Source organism: Vanellus vanellus, assembly GCF_965231255.1.
Source record: "Vanellus vanellus genome assembly, chromosome: 3".
NCBI lineage: Eukaryota > Metazoa > Chordata > Aves > Charadriiformes > Charadriidae > Vanellus > Vanellus vanellus.
This window is the reverse complement of record NC_138907.1, coordinates 2,344,020-2,358,941: the sequence shown is the minus strand read 5'-3', so window position 1 is coordinate 2,358,941 and position 14,922 is coordinate 2,344,020. Positions and strand designations below refer to the sequence as shown.

General features: G+C 47.8%; 1 protein-coding gene across 1 annotated transcript; it reads left to right on the top strand.

The window, feature by feature from the left end:
* Positions 1-214: 214 nt before the first annotated feature.
* On the top strand, positions 215-14,840 carry LOC309670803 (two pore channel protein 2-like). The gene is made up of 19 exons (XM_082481906.1): positions 215-266; positions 491-573; positions 2,514-2,628; positions 3,286-3,414; positions 3,671-3,787; positions 4,915-5,033; positions 5,193-5,294; positions 6,264-6,390; positions 7,460-7,661; positions 8,346-8,490; positions 10,105-10,290; positions 10,723-10,787; positions 11,087-11,174; positions 11,459-11,528; positions 12,096-12,315; positions 12,540-12,630; positions 12,953-13,066; positions 13,461-13,579; positions 14,317-14,840. The coding sequence occupies exons 1-19, from the start codon at positions 246-248 to the stop codon at positions 14,460-14,462; spliced, it is 2,259 nt and encodes a 752-aa protein (XP_082338032.1). The 5' UTR covers positions 215-245; the 3' UTR covers positions 14,463-14,840.
* The last annotated feature ends 82 nt before the right edge of the window (positions 14,841-14,922 follow it).

Below are 14,922 nucleotides of genomic sequence, written 5' to 3'. Positions count from 1 at the left end.
GGCGGCGCTGGCGCCAGCGGAGGAACCGGCGGCGGGCACTGCTGGCCTGCCAGCCCACCAGCACCCCGGCGGCGAAGGCGGCCAGCAGCGCCCAGCGCACCACCCGCGGCCTCAGCGACTCCAGAACCATCCCCGCTCCGGCTCCCGTCGTGGTCGGGCTCGGCGCCTCCTCCCGCTTCCGCCGGGGCGGGGGCGGGACCCGGTAAAGGCGGCGGGGACGGGCCGGCGTAGCGTCTGCCCGCGCTATGGCGGAGGCAGCCTCGCAGGTAGCGGAGCGGCCCGATGTGGTCCCGCCGGGGAGGATGGGGGGGGGGGTCCTCTCGCAGAAGAAGGACGCGGGTGCGGGAGGTTTGCTCTACCCCTTATACCATTTCTCGCCTCTATAGCTGTGCCCTGCGGTGAAAGGGACCTTCTTTAAGTATCTGCTTGGAATTTATTTCAAGCTTCAACGCCTACTGACCAGCTCTCTGTGTTTTTCCCCTTTCCATAGGATCTCCTGCTGGCAGCAGCGTTTGTCTCCGATGCGCAGTACAACAGAAATATTCCTTTTAAGACCTCCCCGGAGGCAGTCAGGTAAGGAGGTCTGTGTCCCTGCAAACACCGGTACCGTTGCACCAGAGCGGGGCTCTGCACTGGTCTTGCAGGCGGTGTGTGGTGCTGTGGGGCACTCAAGCTGGGATGGGGAGAACCAACCACAACTGTGTCCAAAGAAAAACAGCCAGCAAGGGCTGGGGACCTCAGGTTCGCCAGCTATGTGCTGAGAAGGTTGGGTGGGTAGGATGCAAAGAGCTGTATTTAAGCTGAAATACATATGTTGAATGGGGCTTTATGCATCTGTACGTTCAGGATGGGAAAAGCAAAAAAAAATTTGGGTTTTGCTGAAGCAAAAAAAAAATTTAAACCTTTTAAGACTAGAGCTGCAGCACTCTGTAGGGATGAAGGGTTTGGGAAGCTTGGTCAGCCCTCACCTGTGTGGAAAGGGGTGCTGGAGTGTGGCTGTGCTGGGTGTAAGCGGCTGGGTTTTGGTAGCAGTGGGCTGCGTGGTTTGGCCTGTGTGGGAGAACAGCCCTGTGCCAGGCGGTCGCAGCTGTTACCAGTTGGCTTGGCAACGGGTGACACCAACCCACCGCACACCAAATTTCAGCTAATCAAAGGAGTGTATGGCACCTCTGCTCAGGTGTACTTCAGAAAGGGCGGTAGCTGCTAGGGGCAGGAGTAACTAAAAGCTTTTGTTAATTGGTGATAAGTGAAATTCCCCAAGTCGAGAGTGTTTTGCTTGCAACGGTGATTCTCTTTGCTTTTAGCTGCTGGTAAGAGGCCAAGCAACTTCAGTCAGGGGTGACTTTTCCCTCAGGCTTGGACTGCTTTAGGCAAACTATTTTCTCCTATAAAAGTTGAGCGAAGGTGGTTAGTGTAGAAGGGAAAGGTGATACAAAAGACTGCCAGCAAAGCGGTGTGTGAGCTTTAAGGATGCCTGTAGCCCTCCCCACAAAACCCTTCCCTTTCACTTGGTTGTCATGTCTCAGCTGGTGAAGCTTTTTGGGTACCTGGGAGACACGAGTGTGGTTAAGCATGTTTGTTACAAAGGATTTGAGCGGGTCTATGCTGTTGTGTAGCTGTAACATCTTTCTGCTTTGGAAAATCAGACTGTGTGCATATAATTTTGTCCTGCCTAAGTATGCTTAGAATAAATAGTAGAAATGAGCAGGTTTTATTTTATGTGTTTGTGTCTTGATGGTGTTATTAAGTGTATAATAACATGTTATCTGAATAATCACCTGCCCTGTAGCCATTATGCAGGTGGTTATTGGGCAGATGAGATGACTGTTTGGCAATGTTAGTGGCTTTTTTATTGGCAGAGAAGCTATATGCTCTGCAGATCTGCTCTGCATCTCCCCAAAGGAGCCACTGTTGTGTGCCATTGTGTGAATCCTCCTGTGGGAGGCTTAGAGCTGGATGTGTTCATGGTTATTGCTAGCATTCACCAGAGGTTTTGCTGCCATAGGGGATAGAATAATGCTGAAGCTCTGTATAAAAAATGGTTTACTGTGCAACTTCATACTTCTCTCTGGTTGCTTTTCTTATTTCTTTGCTTTTTAACCTGCAAAGAAAGGGTTTTAGATTAGATCAGACTTAGTTTGCGTGTCATGTGGATACCTGAGCTTAACAGAAGTTTGCACTTAAATTAAGGAACGAGGTAATTATAAAAAGGAAACAGCTTTACTAAATCTGTATGTTGCAGTCTTAAACTGAGCTGAAGAATGCCTGGGTTCCACCTTCCTGGGTTTTTTGCTGCCTGAAAGGGAGTATAATGTCCATCAGCTATGAGACTATAAGGAGGGGCTAGGAAACAAACTGCCAAATCGCTGGCTGGCAAAAATTGGCTGCTGTTACTCTTCTTCCTCCGTGACTGTTTGGGACAGCATCTGCTGTTCTTCCAGGATGTACTTGGTAAGCCTATGGGAACGCGTACTGAAGTCTTTGTTTATAGTGCCACTGCCTTCTTTCTACAGGCTTTATTATCTCTATAACCACTGGATTATGCGAACAGTCACGTACTTCTTCATCTTTCTCAACCTGTCCCTTGCAGTGTTTGAAGAACCTGCTGTGTATCCACTGCCCTTCCTGGTAAGTTTTCAGTGTAGAAGCAGCAATGCAACTAGTATTGTGTTGCTTGGTAGAGCAAGCAAGGGTTTCTTGCTTGAAACTGGTTCTCAAAGGTGTCAAGAGATAACTGATGCTGGTGTTTCTGTTAATATCTCTTTACTTTCTGAAATGGGGACAAAAAAGGGCATAAGAGCTAGACAGGGAGTATGTGAGCCACTGTGGCTGTCAGCAATGACTGAGGTGACTGTGGACAAAGTCATGTTGCTTTTCAGCATCTCGGAGAACAATTCCAGCCTTCTATGTGACCCAAGTCTGTTCCTCATGTCTGAAAGCAGAAGTGGAGTGTTGCCCTTAGGACTGATTTTTCTGCAGCCTTTATTTGTTCTGCACGAGTACGTTTGTGAGAGATGTACTACTTGAATCCTAAGCAAATACAAATTTACTGGTTTTAACCTGCCTGTGGCAGGGAATTTCGCAAAAGGCAGCTTAAAATCATTGCTCAGTACCAGATACACAAGCCTGTAAAACGGCTGGCAGCAAAAACCCACTGGAAAAGCTTTTATACTGACTCTGCCTGTTTTTCCTTTGCCTGTACCCCAGCCTGAACATCCTCATCTGTGCAAAGAGGGCTAGCCCTTCTCTCTGTTGTCCTGACTTGCGCCCCTTCTCTCTCTGCAGGTCACTTCTCTGGTCGAGGTGTTGTGCCTTCTGGTGTTCTTTGGCCGACTGATACATTTTGCAAAAGTCACCCTTCGCAATGTATTCTGGAAGGATACCAAGAACATCTGCATCATGGTTGCAATCGTGGTGAGTTAGGTCTAGGGGAGCCTCCAAGGTTGAAGTGGCCAACATGGAGGTGGCTTTTTCCTCCTGTTGCTTTTCTGGTAACTTAGGTCTGATACAAGAGCTCTACAAGAGCTGTGACCAAATCAAAAAACAGTTGGGCCTGTTTTCATGAACCTGCCACGTGTGCGTGTGTCTTGTATTGGCTAACACAATTGTCTTCACCATCTAGATATGTTTCCAACATTGCTTCTGGGAATTTTCCTTCTTTCTTCTGCAGTTATCCCTAACAGACTTGGCCATATATGGGGTCCTCAGGATATACAATGTGAGCAGTATTAGATGGTCGAGAATTGTGAGGCCCATCTTCCTGATCAACTTTGCAGAGAGTCGCCAGGTAAGGAAGAGGTCTGGTGGGATGTACCTCTGGTGCAGAATCCTATTTTTGGACAGGCTGCTGCTTTCTGAGATCCAGGGGATTTAGTAGAATGTTTTTGGGCAGAAATGGTAGAAATTCAGTTACTGTGAGTGAAGATTTCTCTCAGAGGTGGCTCGAAGCAACGATTTGAGATGGAGTAAAGGATGCATTCTCACTGGTGCTGCTTGGGTGCTGTGCAAAATACCAAAAGGCTTCTCCCTGTACTTACGGGCTGGGTTATTGCTGTCCAGAGCCCTGAGCATGCTTGGGGCTGGAACTAGAGCTTCTCACCAAAGACGGTGCTGTGATGATTTAGGGAAGATCACGCTTAACAAAGTGTGAGACCGCATGGAGAAGGAAGAATGGTTCTCATAAAGTCAGCCTGTGGGCTGCACTTAGTCCAGCCTGTGTGGAGAAGCAGCGTCTGTTTGCAAGCAGAGTTTTTGCTGTCTTCAGGAGGTGCGAACATGAGAAGCACCACAGATGAGAACTGTTTCTCCCTGGGTGAGGGGCCAGTTTACTTATTGCTGGAATTCTCCTAGGCAAGTAAACACAAGTGTCATGCTGTTCTCAGAAACTGAACTTGTAGTCCAGATGGGTGATTTGGACTCTGATTCCTCTTGTCATGGGGAGATCTTTGCCCTGCTGATTGAGACCGTTCTGGTCCTGACTTACAAATGAATAAACTACTGTGGGTGCAGAGGCCTGGGGGAGGGAGCAGTCAAACTCTCAGGCTAAGAGCATGTGTTCTGTGGCCTGGATTGATGGGCTTCTCTCCCTGACAAGTTCTCTGGAGCAAGAGCATCTCAGCAGTGCCACAGGGTCCTCTGTCCCTTGGCTAGTTGAGTTCATGATGGTATAGAAATAGGGTCTCTTCTTCTAGCATCGGTTCTGGGGAATGAGGAGGAAAGGTCTCATACTCATGCACAGGTTTTAGCAGAACAGGGCTGGCACATCTGGGTCAGAATCTCTCCTGGCGGGTGACAGAAGAGTACCTGTGTCCCAGTTTGCTCGCCTGTCCCTGTGTAGATGTTTGATCCAGATGGGATGGGGAGGGGTAAAACGGGTACTACCTTGCCTCTAAATGCTTCCGTTCTCCCTGGCAGATTCGGAGGGCCTTCCGTAGCATCCGCAACACGCTGCCAGAGATCACCTACGTCTTTTTGCTCTTCATGTTTAGCCTTCTCATGTTCTCCCTAATGGCCTTGAAGCTGTTTGGTGAGAGGTGTGTATACTTCTTTGGCTTAGAGCTGAGTGGGGAAAAATGTGTGATCCTCTTGGGCAGGAGGGAATCTGGCAACTACAAGCACTGCTGATATGTGCATTTCCTGTGGTGGGACATGTGACCCCTGTGCTTAACTTCACACTGTCCTTTTCCTCCTAGGAATCTCCAGACAGCAGAAGGCTTGCCGTATTTCAAAAACTACCTAGAAACTGTGTTTGACCTTTATGTGCTGGTGACGACAGCAAACAGTCCAGATGTCATGTACGTATGCTGAGCTTGCAGTCTTTCTGTTGTGAATGCTGGTGTCCTGCTCCTAGTGGCAGGATCTCTGGTTAGAACAATACTGGGTTTTGCACAACAAGGTATTTCAGAGCAGCAACAGAGCTTTTACTCTTCCAACCTGCAGGGGCTTCATGAGTCGTCAGCCATCTGTTTTTTTAAATGGCTCTGAACCAGAACCTGAGTTTAGGAAGACTTTTAGAAAAGATGCATTAAAAATACTGCTTTCCAAATGACCTAGCAGCTGATAAAGGCTTAAACCTGAGGGACACACACACTCTTAGATTAAAACCCTTTTCTGAAAAGGAAGGGTGTGGTCTAGTGACCAGATATCTTACTCTCATAATAATTGCAGGGCTTTCCATGCAGACTTTTTTAATTTGCACAGCTGTGTTAAACTTGTGGGAGGGTTGCGTTTTCCATCCGCATTTGTTCTAACTGGGTTGCCATTTCAGTTTGTACTGTGAAGAAGCCATCAAATAGAGGGGCAGGGAGGAATAGCACACTCATTTGTGTGCTGGGAGATGTACTGGACTGAACAGTTACAGGGACTCTGGGTTTTTAGACTGAGAAATGCTGCTAATCCTCTTACAGTAAGTGGAAGGGGAGATCTGAGTGCAGTGAGGGTCTGTGAAGCTGATAACCAGCTTATGACTGAAACATCACCTTAAGACTCTGCACTTAGCCCCACTGACAGAAGCTTAATCTCTGTACTCTCTCTTCTGCATCACTTCAGCTGGGACCTGATGAACTAGGATGAAAACCTAGTGGAAGACGACTGTTTTCTAACTGAAGTAATGCACAATTTTTAGCTGGGGTATTATGTGGCAAGTTTGATCTGGCTATCCCAAACAGTACTTGGAAATCCATCTGGAAAACTGTTTTCTTGTGGTTTCTCTTACTTCGCTGTTTGTCTGCCTAGCAAGTAGCAATCTCTTTCCCCTTCTCTAGGATGCCAGCATTTGACTTCAGCTCATGGTATGCCCTGTTCTTCATTGCCTTTGTCATTGTCAACACTTACATCTTCATGTCTCTCTTCCTGGCTGTTGTGTACAACAACTACAAAAAACACCTGAAGGTAATGTCTGGTGGGGTGAATTGTGATTGGTGACTGCCTGCTGTTCTATATAACCTTGTAAGGAGGCATCTGGCATTCCCTTGGGAAGCTTCCGCTTCTGGAAGGTGTGGAGAAGGGGATACAGCTTCTTACCTTTGCTGAGGCTCTGCAAATAACAAGCACAGGCCCACCTTTCGTATCATGGGCGTTGTTGTGAGGTCAGCTTTTAGCATTTAACAATGAAATATTCTATGGTGCTGTGGACCCAAGAGGTTGCAACAGATAGGAAGCACGTTTCTGCATTATTGCCATTAGAGGCTTAGTCCTACCTCAAAAACAATGTCTCTATGCAGAAGAATGTTTTCAGTTGGCTATAAGCGCACAGCATACTTTTTCTGTCACTGGATGTGCTCTTAAAGCAAAGGAAATGTAAAGAGAGGTCTAAGTAAATCAGAACTTTTGCTTCTTCCACCCAAACTGACTAGGTGCACTTTGGTACTTGCGATCAAAGGGTGAGAGCTGGAAATTCCTCAGTGCTTCCATGAGGGGATTGGCTCTTTCTCAGTAAGCAGTCTGCTAGGTCTTCCCAGAGGCTGCAGTCTCACTAGGGTATGAGGTTTTTTTAGCCTGCTTGTAATCATGTGCAGAAGAGGATCTCTACCCCTGATCTCAGCAGTATTCACTTACGGATGGGAAGCATGTGTGGACACATCCTTTTTGACCTGTGGGCGTACAGATCCTGTGATCTTTGAAAGATATGTTCCCCATCTCCTTCCTGTTAGACAGTATCCTTTTGTCTTTTCTTCCGGTTTTTCAGTGCATCTCCCAGCAAAAATAGTCTAGTGATCCTTCCAGAGTGCTGTGCAGAGGGCCCGTGGTTGCCTGTCAAATAGCATATCTCATCAGTCCCATTGATCCCATTGACTGTGCTGTACTTTGTGTCTAATATCACTCCAAGTGTTTCCTCTGAGTCTCTTCTTGCATGTCTCTGCTGTGAAAGTAAGATTTTAAAAAAAAAAAAAAAAAAAAAAAAAGTAAAAAAGAGGGGGAAGGGTGACTGAAGCTGCCTGAATCCTGATGCTCTGTCTAGAATGAGATCCGTAAGCTTGCTTACATGAAACACCGCAAGATGATAGAGGCCTTCAACCTCCTGAAGGAAGAGGAAGGAGCACAGTTTGTGATTAGAGAAGCCCGGTGGAAGCAGCTTGTCAAGCTGGTGGCTCCTGATATCAGCAATTCCCACCGAGAGCTGCTGCTACGCATCTCGGATGATGAGCAGAAGGGTTTCATAGGTGAGCAGTGGGGCACTGCTATGCTCAAGGGTTTGGGGAGGCACCTGGGGTCAGCAGCCTGAAGCTTCAAGGGTTTTGGCGTTGGGACTTGTGGTCTGTAATGGACCCAGAGGGACACCAGGCCCCTCTTCCTGCTTCCCTCCAGATTGCTGAAGTCCTGAAAGGTTGTTCTTTCTGCCTGTGCTGTAGCCTGTGTCATGTACGCTGTGGGCAGCTCTTCATGGCCACTTGACATCAGGCCAAGCTCACCATGGAGAATGGGACCTCCTGTTCTAAGCACAGGACAAGAAAAGCCTCCCTTGTTACGAGATTCCTCCAAGCAATGTGGCTTCCCACACATTCCTCTGGAGCCTCTCGCTCTGTTCCTGCTGGAGACAGGTTATCAGGAGAGATGGGTCAGTCTCCTCATGCTAGATCATGCCCATCCAGATCATTAAAGGTTTGTGTTGGTGGTTGGCCTGTGGCTTGAGCCAGTCCCCCAGGAACGGGGCAGAGGAGCTGCTTGAGTACTGAGTTCGGGCTGTTCTGTGTTGAATACCACTTAGGGCATATATTTTGCCTGCTGCAGTGAACAGATGTTGAGTGCGGATTGCTGCAACTTTTGTGCATATAAACTTGTATTTGCAGATGTTGTCTTTTTTTTAATGACAGCAGACTGATGTGTAGTGCTCTCCCCTACTGCAGACAAGAAGTCCTTTGTACAACTGGCAGATCTCCTCAACATCCAAGTGATTACCCTGAAAATACGCAGCCACCCGCTGGGGCAATGGATGCCTCGTGTATACAAGTCAGCAGTGAGTCAGTTCCTGCGCAGCATGGTTAGACACAGGTAAGCCTCTACTGGTGGAGCAAGCAGTTCTTAACATTCAAAGCAGTGGTCAGTGGTGTTGCAAGCAAATGCTTAGCTGGGTGTCATGCTGGAAAGTGCAAACTGCATTTAGGCAAACGTTGGGGGTTCTGTTTTTAAGTGTTCTGTGGACCAGCTCTGCTTTTAGCCTACCTTCAGTGGTGCAGAGAAACTAGGCTTAGCTAATGGGAAGTTCATACCTCTTCCAGTCCCACTTCAGATCTTCTATAGGTGCTGCATGTAAGTAGCTTTTACTGAAAGCAAGAAGTGCTTTATGGCCTGCCTTGAAGGATCAGACTAAATGCTTCACTTAAAAGTGATCTTACATCAGCAGTCTCCACTGCAAAGCTGCATTGTGCTGCTTCATCAGCTCTTACCAAGTTGGTACTATGAGCTACTAGTGCTCTTTTTCACATTCGAGTCTTCCCAGAATTGCAGAATCACTGAGGTTGGAAGGACCATCTAGAGATAGTCTAGTGTATCCCCCTTGCTCAAAGCAGGGTCAGCTAGAGTAGGCTATTTGGGGCTATTTCCAGTTGGGTTTTGAGTATCTCCAGAGGATGGAGACTCCATAACCTCCCTGCAGCCTGTTCCAGTGTTTGACCACCCTTGGTTAAAAAAAATAATTTTTGTTTAAGTGGAAAATCCAGTATTTCAACTTGTGCCCCTTGCCTCTTGTGCTTTCACTGGATACCACTGAGAAGAGTCTGGCTCCATCTTCTCTACACCTTCCCATCAGGTATTTATACATATATATATTGAGATCCCCCTGACCCTTCTCCCCTTCAGGCTGAACAATTTGTCAGACCATCCTATCCTTTAATCGTTTTTGTGACCCTTTGCTGTGCTTGCTCTAGTACATTCATGTCTCTCTTGTACTGGGGAGCCCAGTTGTGGACACAGCACTCCAGATGCAGCCTCGCCAGTACTGAGTAGATGGGGAAAAATCGCTCCCCTCGAGATGTTCACAACATTCTTCCTAATGTAGCCCAGGATGCTGTTGGCCGCCTTTGCCACCAGGGTGCATTGCTGGCTCATGGTCAACTTGACAACCAAGACCCCCCTCCACCCCCCAGATCCTCTGCGGAGCTGCTTTTCAGGTGGTTGACCCCCAGCCTGCACTGGTGCCCGAGGTTGTTCCTCCCTAGGAGCAGGACTTTGCATTTCCCTTTGAACGTGGTGGGATTCCTCTCTGCCCGCTTCCCCAGCCTGTCCAGGCTCCTCTGACTGCAGCACACCCAGCCACCTCTCCCAATTTTGTCTTCTGTTTTACTCATCCAGTCCTTCTGCTTGAAAAATGCTTCTTGACTTGTTAGAAACGCAGTTGCTGTCAGTCTCTTAACAGTTTGTTCAACACAGAGAGCATTGGCAGTGGTGTACCTTGAAGGCTTGTGCTCTGCTTTGCATTGGACTTCAAGGGCAAAGGTAAACTCTGTAGTAACTTCCCTAAACTCTCAGGTTTGGGGAGAACTGATGGGTAAAGGTAGTTTACCTAAATGACAGCGTTTGAGAGAAGAGGCAAAGAACTCTTGAAATAACTGCATAACTTTTACCTTCTTGGGAGCGGCAAACTGATTTCTCTTGTTCTTCTTGCAGGGGATTTGTTTGGACTTATGATGTGATCATCCTAATCAATGCTATCTTCATTGCTCTGGATGAGGAAACCCCCTATATTTCTTACGCAGAGTGGGTCTTCCTTGCTTTGTATATAATTGAGATACTCCTGAAAGTATACACTTACGAACCGAGGGCGTTCTTTGGCAAAAACCAGTTCTGGAACTGGTGAGTGGGATGAATGTTTGTGTTAAAGGTGGCGTGAAGTGTGGGGAGTTCTTTGTGTTCAGCCTCTCAAGAACTGAAAGTCTCTTGGAGAGATGGGCTGCCTAATTCATGTGCCAGGGTGTAATTAAAATGATTGTATGCATCAGAGGACATCGTGTTCTTTCCTGGCTCTGAGAGACTACTATTCTTTGCCCTGCTCCGCTAGCTCAGTCAAAAGCGACTGCAGCACGTGAAGATTGTGGCTGGGCAGGGGAAGGCGTTTTGCTAAACAAAGCTTTCCCATCTTCCCACCCTACAAATAGTTTGAGATGATGCAGGGCTGCCTGGCGTAGATGTGAGGAAGAGGGCTTACTCTTTTCATGTGTCATGTGGCAGCTTAAGCACCCATTCTCTGTTGCCACAATCTAACAGCACTGCCTTCCCTCGTGCTAGGTTTGATACCCTCATCATCTTCGCTGCCTTGACTGCAACGATACTCAATACCACCCTGAAATCGAGTAAGTGCAGCTTAAGCAGCCTGCATGCATCTGGGAAACTCGGTGGTCTTGAGTTGTCTTTTGCCGTCACCTTGGGCTTGGGAGGCTTTTTGACAGGACAATGAATTTCCTGTAGGGTTTCTAAGAACTAACCCTTTTTTTGGGGGTTTGTTGTTGTTTTGATTTTTGTGTTTGTTTTTTTTTTTTATAAATACCTGTTACAAGCAGTGTTTAACAAGGACATAATCACTTTATCTCTACACTTCCCTGCTTATTTTTCGTAACAAAAAAAAAATAAAACAACGTTTTTGCTTTCTCAGCCACAAAGTACAACAGCCAACAGATCCTGGACATTGTCTTCATCTTAAGGGTCCTCAGGCTAATAAGGATTGTTGACAGCATTCAAAGGTAATGAAGAGAATGGGACAGGGGTATGGTTTTGGGGGCTGGCTGAGACAGTGCCTTGAGTTGCTCTGCATGGTTGCTTCGGACTGACTGTGGCCACTCAACAAAGCATCCTAAGGCCTTGTCTTCGCATGCCTGGGATGCTCCGTTGCTGCAGCCTCTCTGGAGACTTAGTTATAAATAAGGGCATGCGGGGAGCATGTGCTGGATGGGATGTGACAATAAGCAAGCATGGGCTTTAGAAGAGCCTTCCCATAGCAGGTGTTGTCATGAATCATTTGCTGTAGGTTCCGGGTCATCATGAACACGCTGATAAACATCGTACCGACAATGTTGACATTTGGTGGGCTGACTCTGGTAAGAAATCCTGGTATCTTAGCTCAAAGCACTCCAGTTTTACAGGAATGTGTCTTAAGTCTCACACTCATGATGTTTCCAAGAGGATAAATGCAAATCTCTGGATGGCAGGCCTTTGAAACTGTAAGTGCCCATTTGATTTTTGGTATTGCACATGTAAATGTCTGCAAAGGGCTTGGGTTCCTGCTAGTTGCCAGGTCAGGACATCCTTCTTTGCTCTACAGGGCAGTGAAGATGTTCTGTGCCGTCTGGGCTTCTCGCTGTAAGGACTCAAACTATGGTTTGAGCAAGAAGCTGAATGAGAAACCTGTTTCTCAAATAACTTCCTAAAAATGGGTTTTCCTCTTATGTTTTGAGAATACTTCATTTCCATGTATTTGGGCTGTAGTTCTTGGCTTATTATTTCTGCCTGGTAATTGCTCTTGAGCGGCTTGGGTCTCTTGGAGCCTATGCTGCTCCTCGGCAGCTTGTCATGTTCGTAAAAACTGGAAAGCCTGCTGGAACTCTAAACTTGTCATGGATCTTGCTGCTCACTGCAGAAGCAGGCGATGGGGTTTCTCTTCCCAGGTTGTGTACTGTGTATTTGCTGTCATTGGCATGGAGTTATTCCATGGGAAAATCCAGTTCTTCCCTGCAAACTCGAATGCTCCTTATGCCCTGGAATGCGGAAACCCAGCTCTCAAGGATTCTCTGTTTGCCCGTGGGAAATACTGCAAGAACAACTTCAACAACTTTGCATCATCCTTCATCGTCCTGATGGAGCTCACTGTAGTCAATCAGTGGCATGATATCCTTTGTGGTGGAAGGTCCAAACTAGAGCTTGGTGATCTGCACTCTTCCCCTTGTGCTACACACACCCGTGCACGTAGTGCCAGACAACAGAGAAATGGTCCCTGCAGAGAGCTTTGTTCAGAAGGTTGTTTCTGGGCAGTGTCACCTGGTTCCTCCCTTGGTGCTACTCTGCAGCAAGATGTTCTCCTTTAGCACTCTTGCCCTTAACTCCCATTGTACTCTTTGCCAATGGATTTGCCAATGTGACAGCTCAGCCTGCGAAGCTGTATTTCATTGCCTTCCACATTGTGATGGTGATAATTATTGTCAAGTAAGTTTTGGGTTGCTCTCATCCATTTTGGAGGGAAGAAGGGCTCTGCTCCCTGCCAGGGCGCTGATGATGATCCCAGGGTCAGACACAGTGTGACACTTAGAGACAGGCGGGACGTGTCATAGGGGAATCTGCTGCATCTGTTCTTATCTCCGCTGAGTGCTGCTCTGACTTAGACTTCCCCATCTCCAGCAGAGGAGGGGATGGAGTGCTGAGGAACGAGCCTGGGAATACTGAGACAGTAGCTGATGCCCAAAAGCCGGGGGGGGGGGGGGGCAGTAAGGAAATTCTGTATGTAATTCTGCTCATCATTTTTTTTCAGTATCTTTGTGTCGTTCATTTTGGAAGCTTTCTTTGTGGAGTACTCCTTAGAGAAGAGTGAAGTAGAAACAGCCATTGAACAGAAAATCCAGGAGCTGGGAATGGGAGTTCAAGAGTAAGCCCCCCAAAAGGGTTATGCTGGATGTGGCTGGTTTGGCACATCTCATGAGGGCTGTGGGACTGCAGCAAAATGCCACCCTCTGTCCCAAGGTGTGAGCTGAGACTCCTCTTCCTTGTCACAAAGTTCTTGCTAATCTGTCATGACCGTATAGGCCTGGTCTAGATGTTAGCAGAAGGCTACTCGCGTTAGCCTTGTGTTTGCCTCACTGAGCTCAGCCCAGGGTTGTTGCCCAGAGGACAGGAGAGGTGCTGGAGACTAACACCATGCCTGGTGCTTGCCCTGCCCTGGAGAATCCATTGGTGCTGGGTACATGTGGGCCCCTGGGGTAAGATGTGTCGTCGTCGCCCCCCCTCCCCCCCCAGGGTAACTTCTGGTCCTTCTTGTGTAGGGATGAGCTCCAGGATGAACAGCTCCTTGATAACATGGAGAGTGCTGAGCACGACCTCGATGGAGAAGGTGGAATGAAGCCACAGCCTAAAGGGCTGGTGTTTAAAATTGCCTCCAAACGTAAGTGCAGCCCTACAGTGTGCCCAGTCTTTGGTTTAAGAGGCCAAGGCTCTGAACTGTCCCTGGTCATAGCCTTCTCTCTGGGGAAGCTCCCATGCACTTCTGCTTTCCTTTGGGCTACTAAAAGCAGCTAAAACCCAGCTGGAGATCTTGAGAGAACTGTGGGCACTATTGTTTGCTTTCTTTCTATTTTTGTAGTAATTCCTTTTCCTCTTTCCTGCCTGGACCCTCCTGTGCACACTTATCTTCAGTAGCCAGTCTATGAAGACACTGCCTTGGTGGCTGAGGTCCTGCTGTTGCCAAGAAACCTGTCTTCTGCTTTTCTCCTTCCTGTATGTGCTCTGTGTTCCTCCTGGCTTGGATCGTGGGGTGACTAGATGCTCCTTTCCTCTAGCTTAATGACTACTTTTTCTTTGTGCTTTCATGCTGTATCTTAGCAGTTCCCTGGTCTTGTGCTTCTTGGCATGGCAGCTGTTTGGGATCACAAATCCATGGAAGGACACATGGGAACAGAAGTGCTTAAAATCACTGTCTTATCCTCTGTACGTGCTTAATAGTGCTTAAAAGTATATGGGGTAAACCACCAAGGAACAACATTTGGGGCATTTCTGTTCTTGCCTGATTAATGTAAAACATGGGGAGCAGCCTTTGAGTAAGAGCTGCCTTAAGGTAGCTGCTACCTACCTTCTGAGGAACAGGAATGGATGCTTACAGTGACTTTTTTTGGCCACCTGCAGGGTACAGGACGGTCGACGCTCTGCTGCAACGTATGTTTGAGGCAGAGATACCCCTTGAGGATGAAGGCCCTTCATTTGAAGAGATCTTAAACTTGCCCCCTACCCCTGCTGTACCCAGTAATCTGACTTCTGAGCGTGCAGCCTAACGGGGCCAAGTGGACGAGCAGAAGCTAATTGTCAGCTGCCTGGGTGTCGAGTGTTCCTGGGCTGCCTGCTCTCACACGCCGGGGAGGGGGCGGGTTACTCAGTGGAAGGGGCAGCCGGTGCCAGAAACGGCTTCATCACGTCAAGGAGCTCTATCTCATGTAGAGTCCGGTATAAATGTTGAAACTGGAAACACCCTCATGGGAAGCAGAGGGAGGGTGATGTATCTGACTGTGCCAGTCGAGTAACGGTGCCGTATTCAGTATGTTATGAAATACTTCTTGTAACTGGAGTCTTGTATTGCAGCACTTTTATATGCATATATGGACCGATGTGAGCTGAATTAAACAGCTCTTTCGTACATTAAATTCAGCAGTCTGGAGAAATGACGAGTTATCGAAGAGTTAATGATGGGAGGGGGCGGGGTGGGCTGCAGCATACCCTCACCCTTGTGGGCCGTTA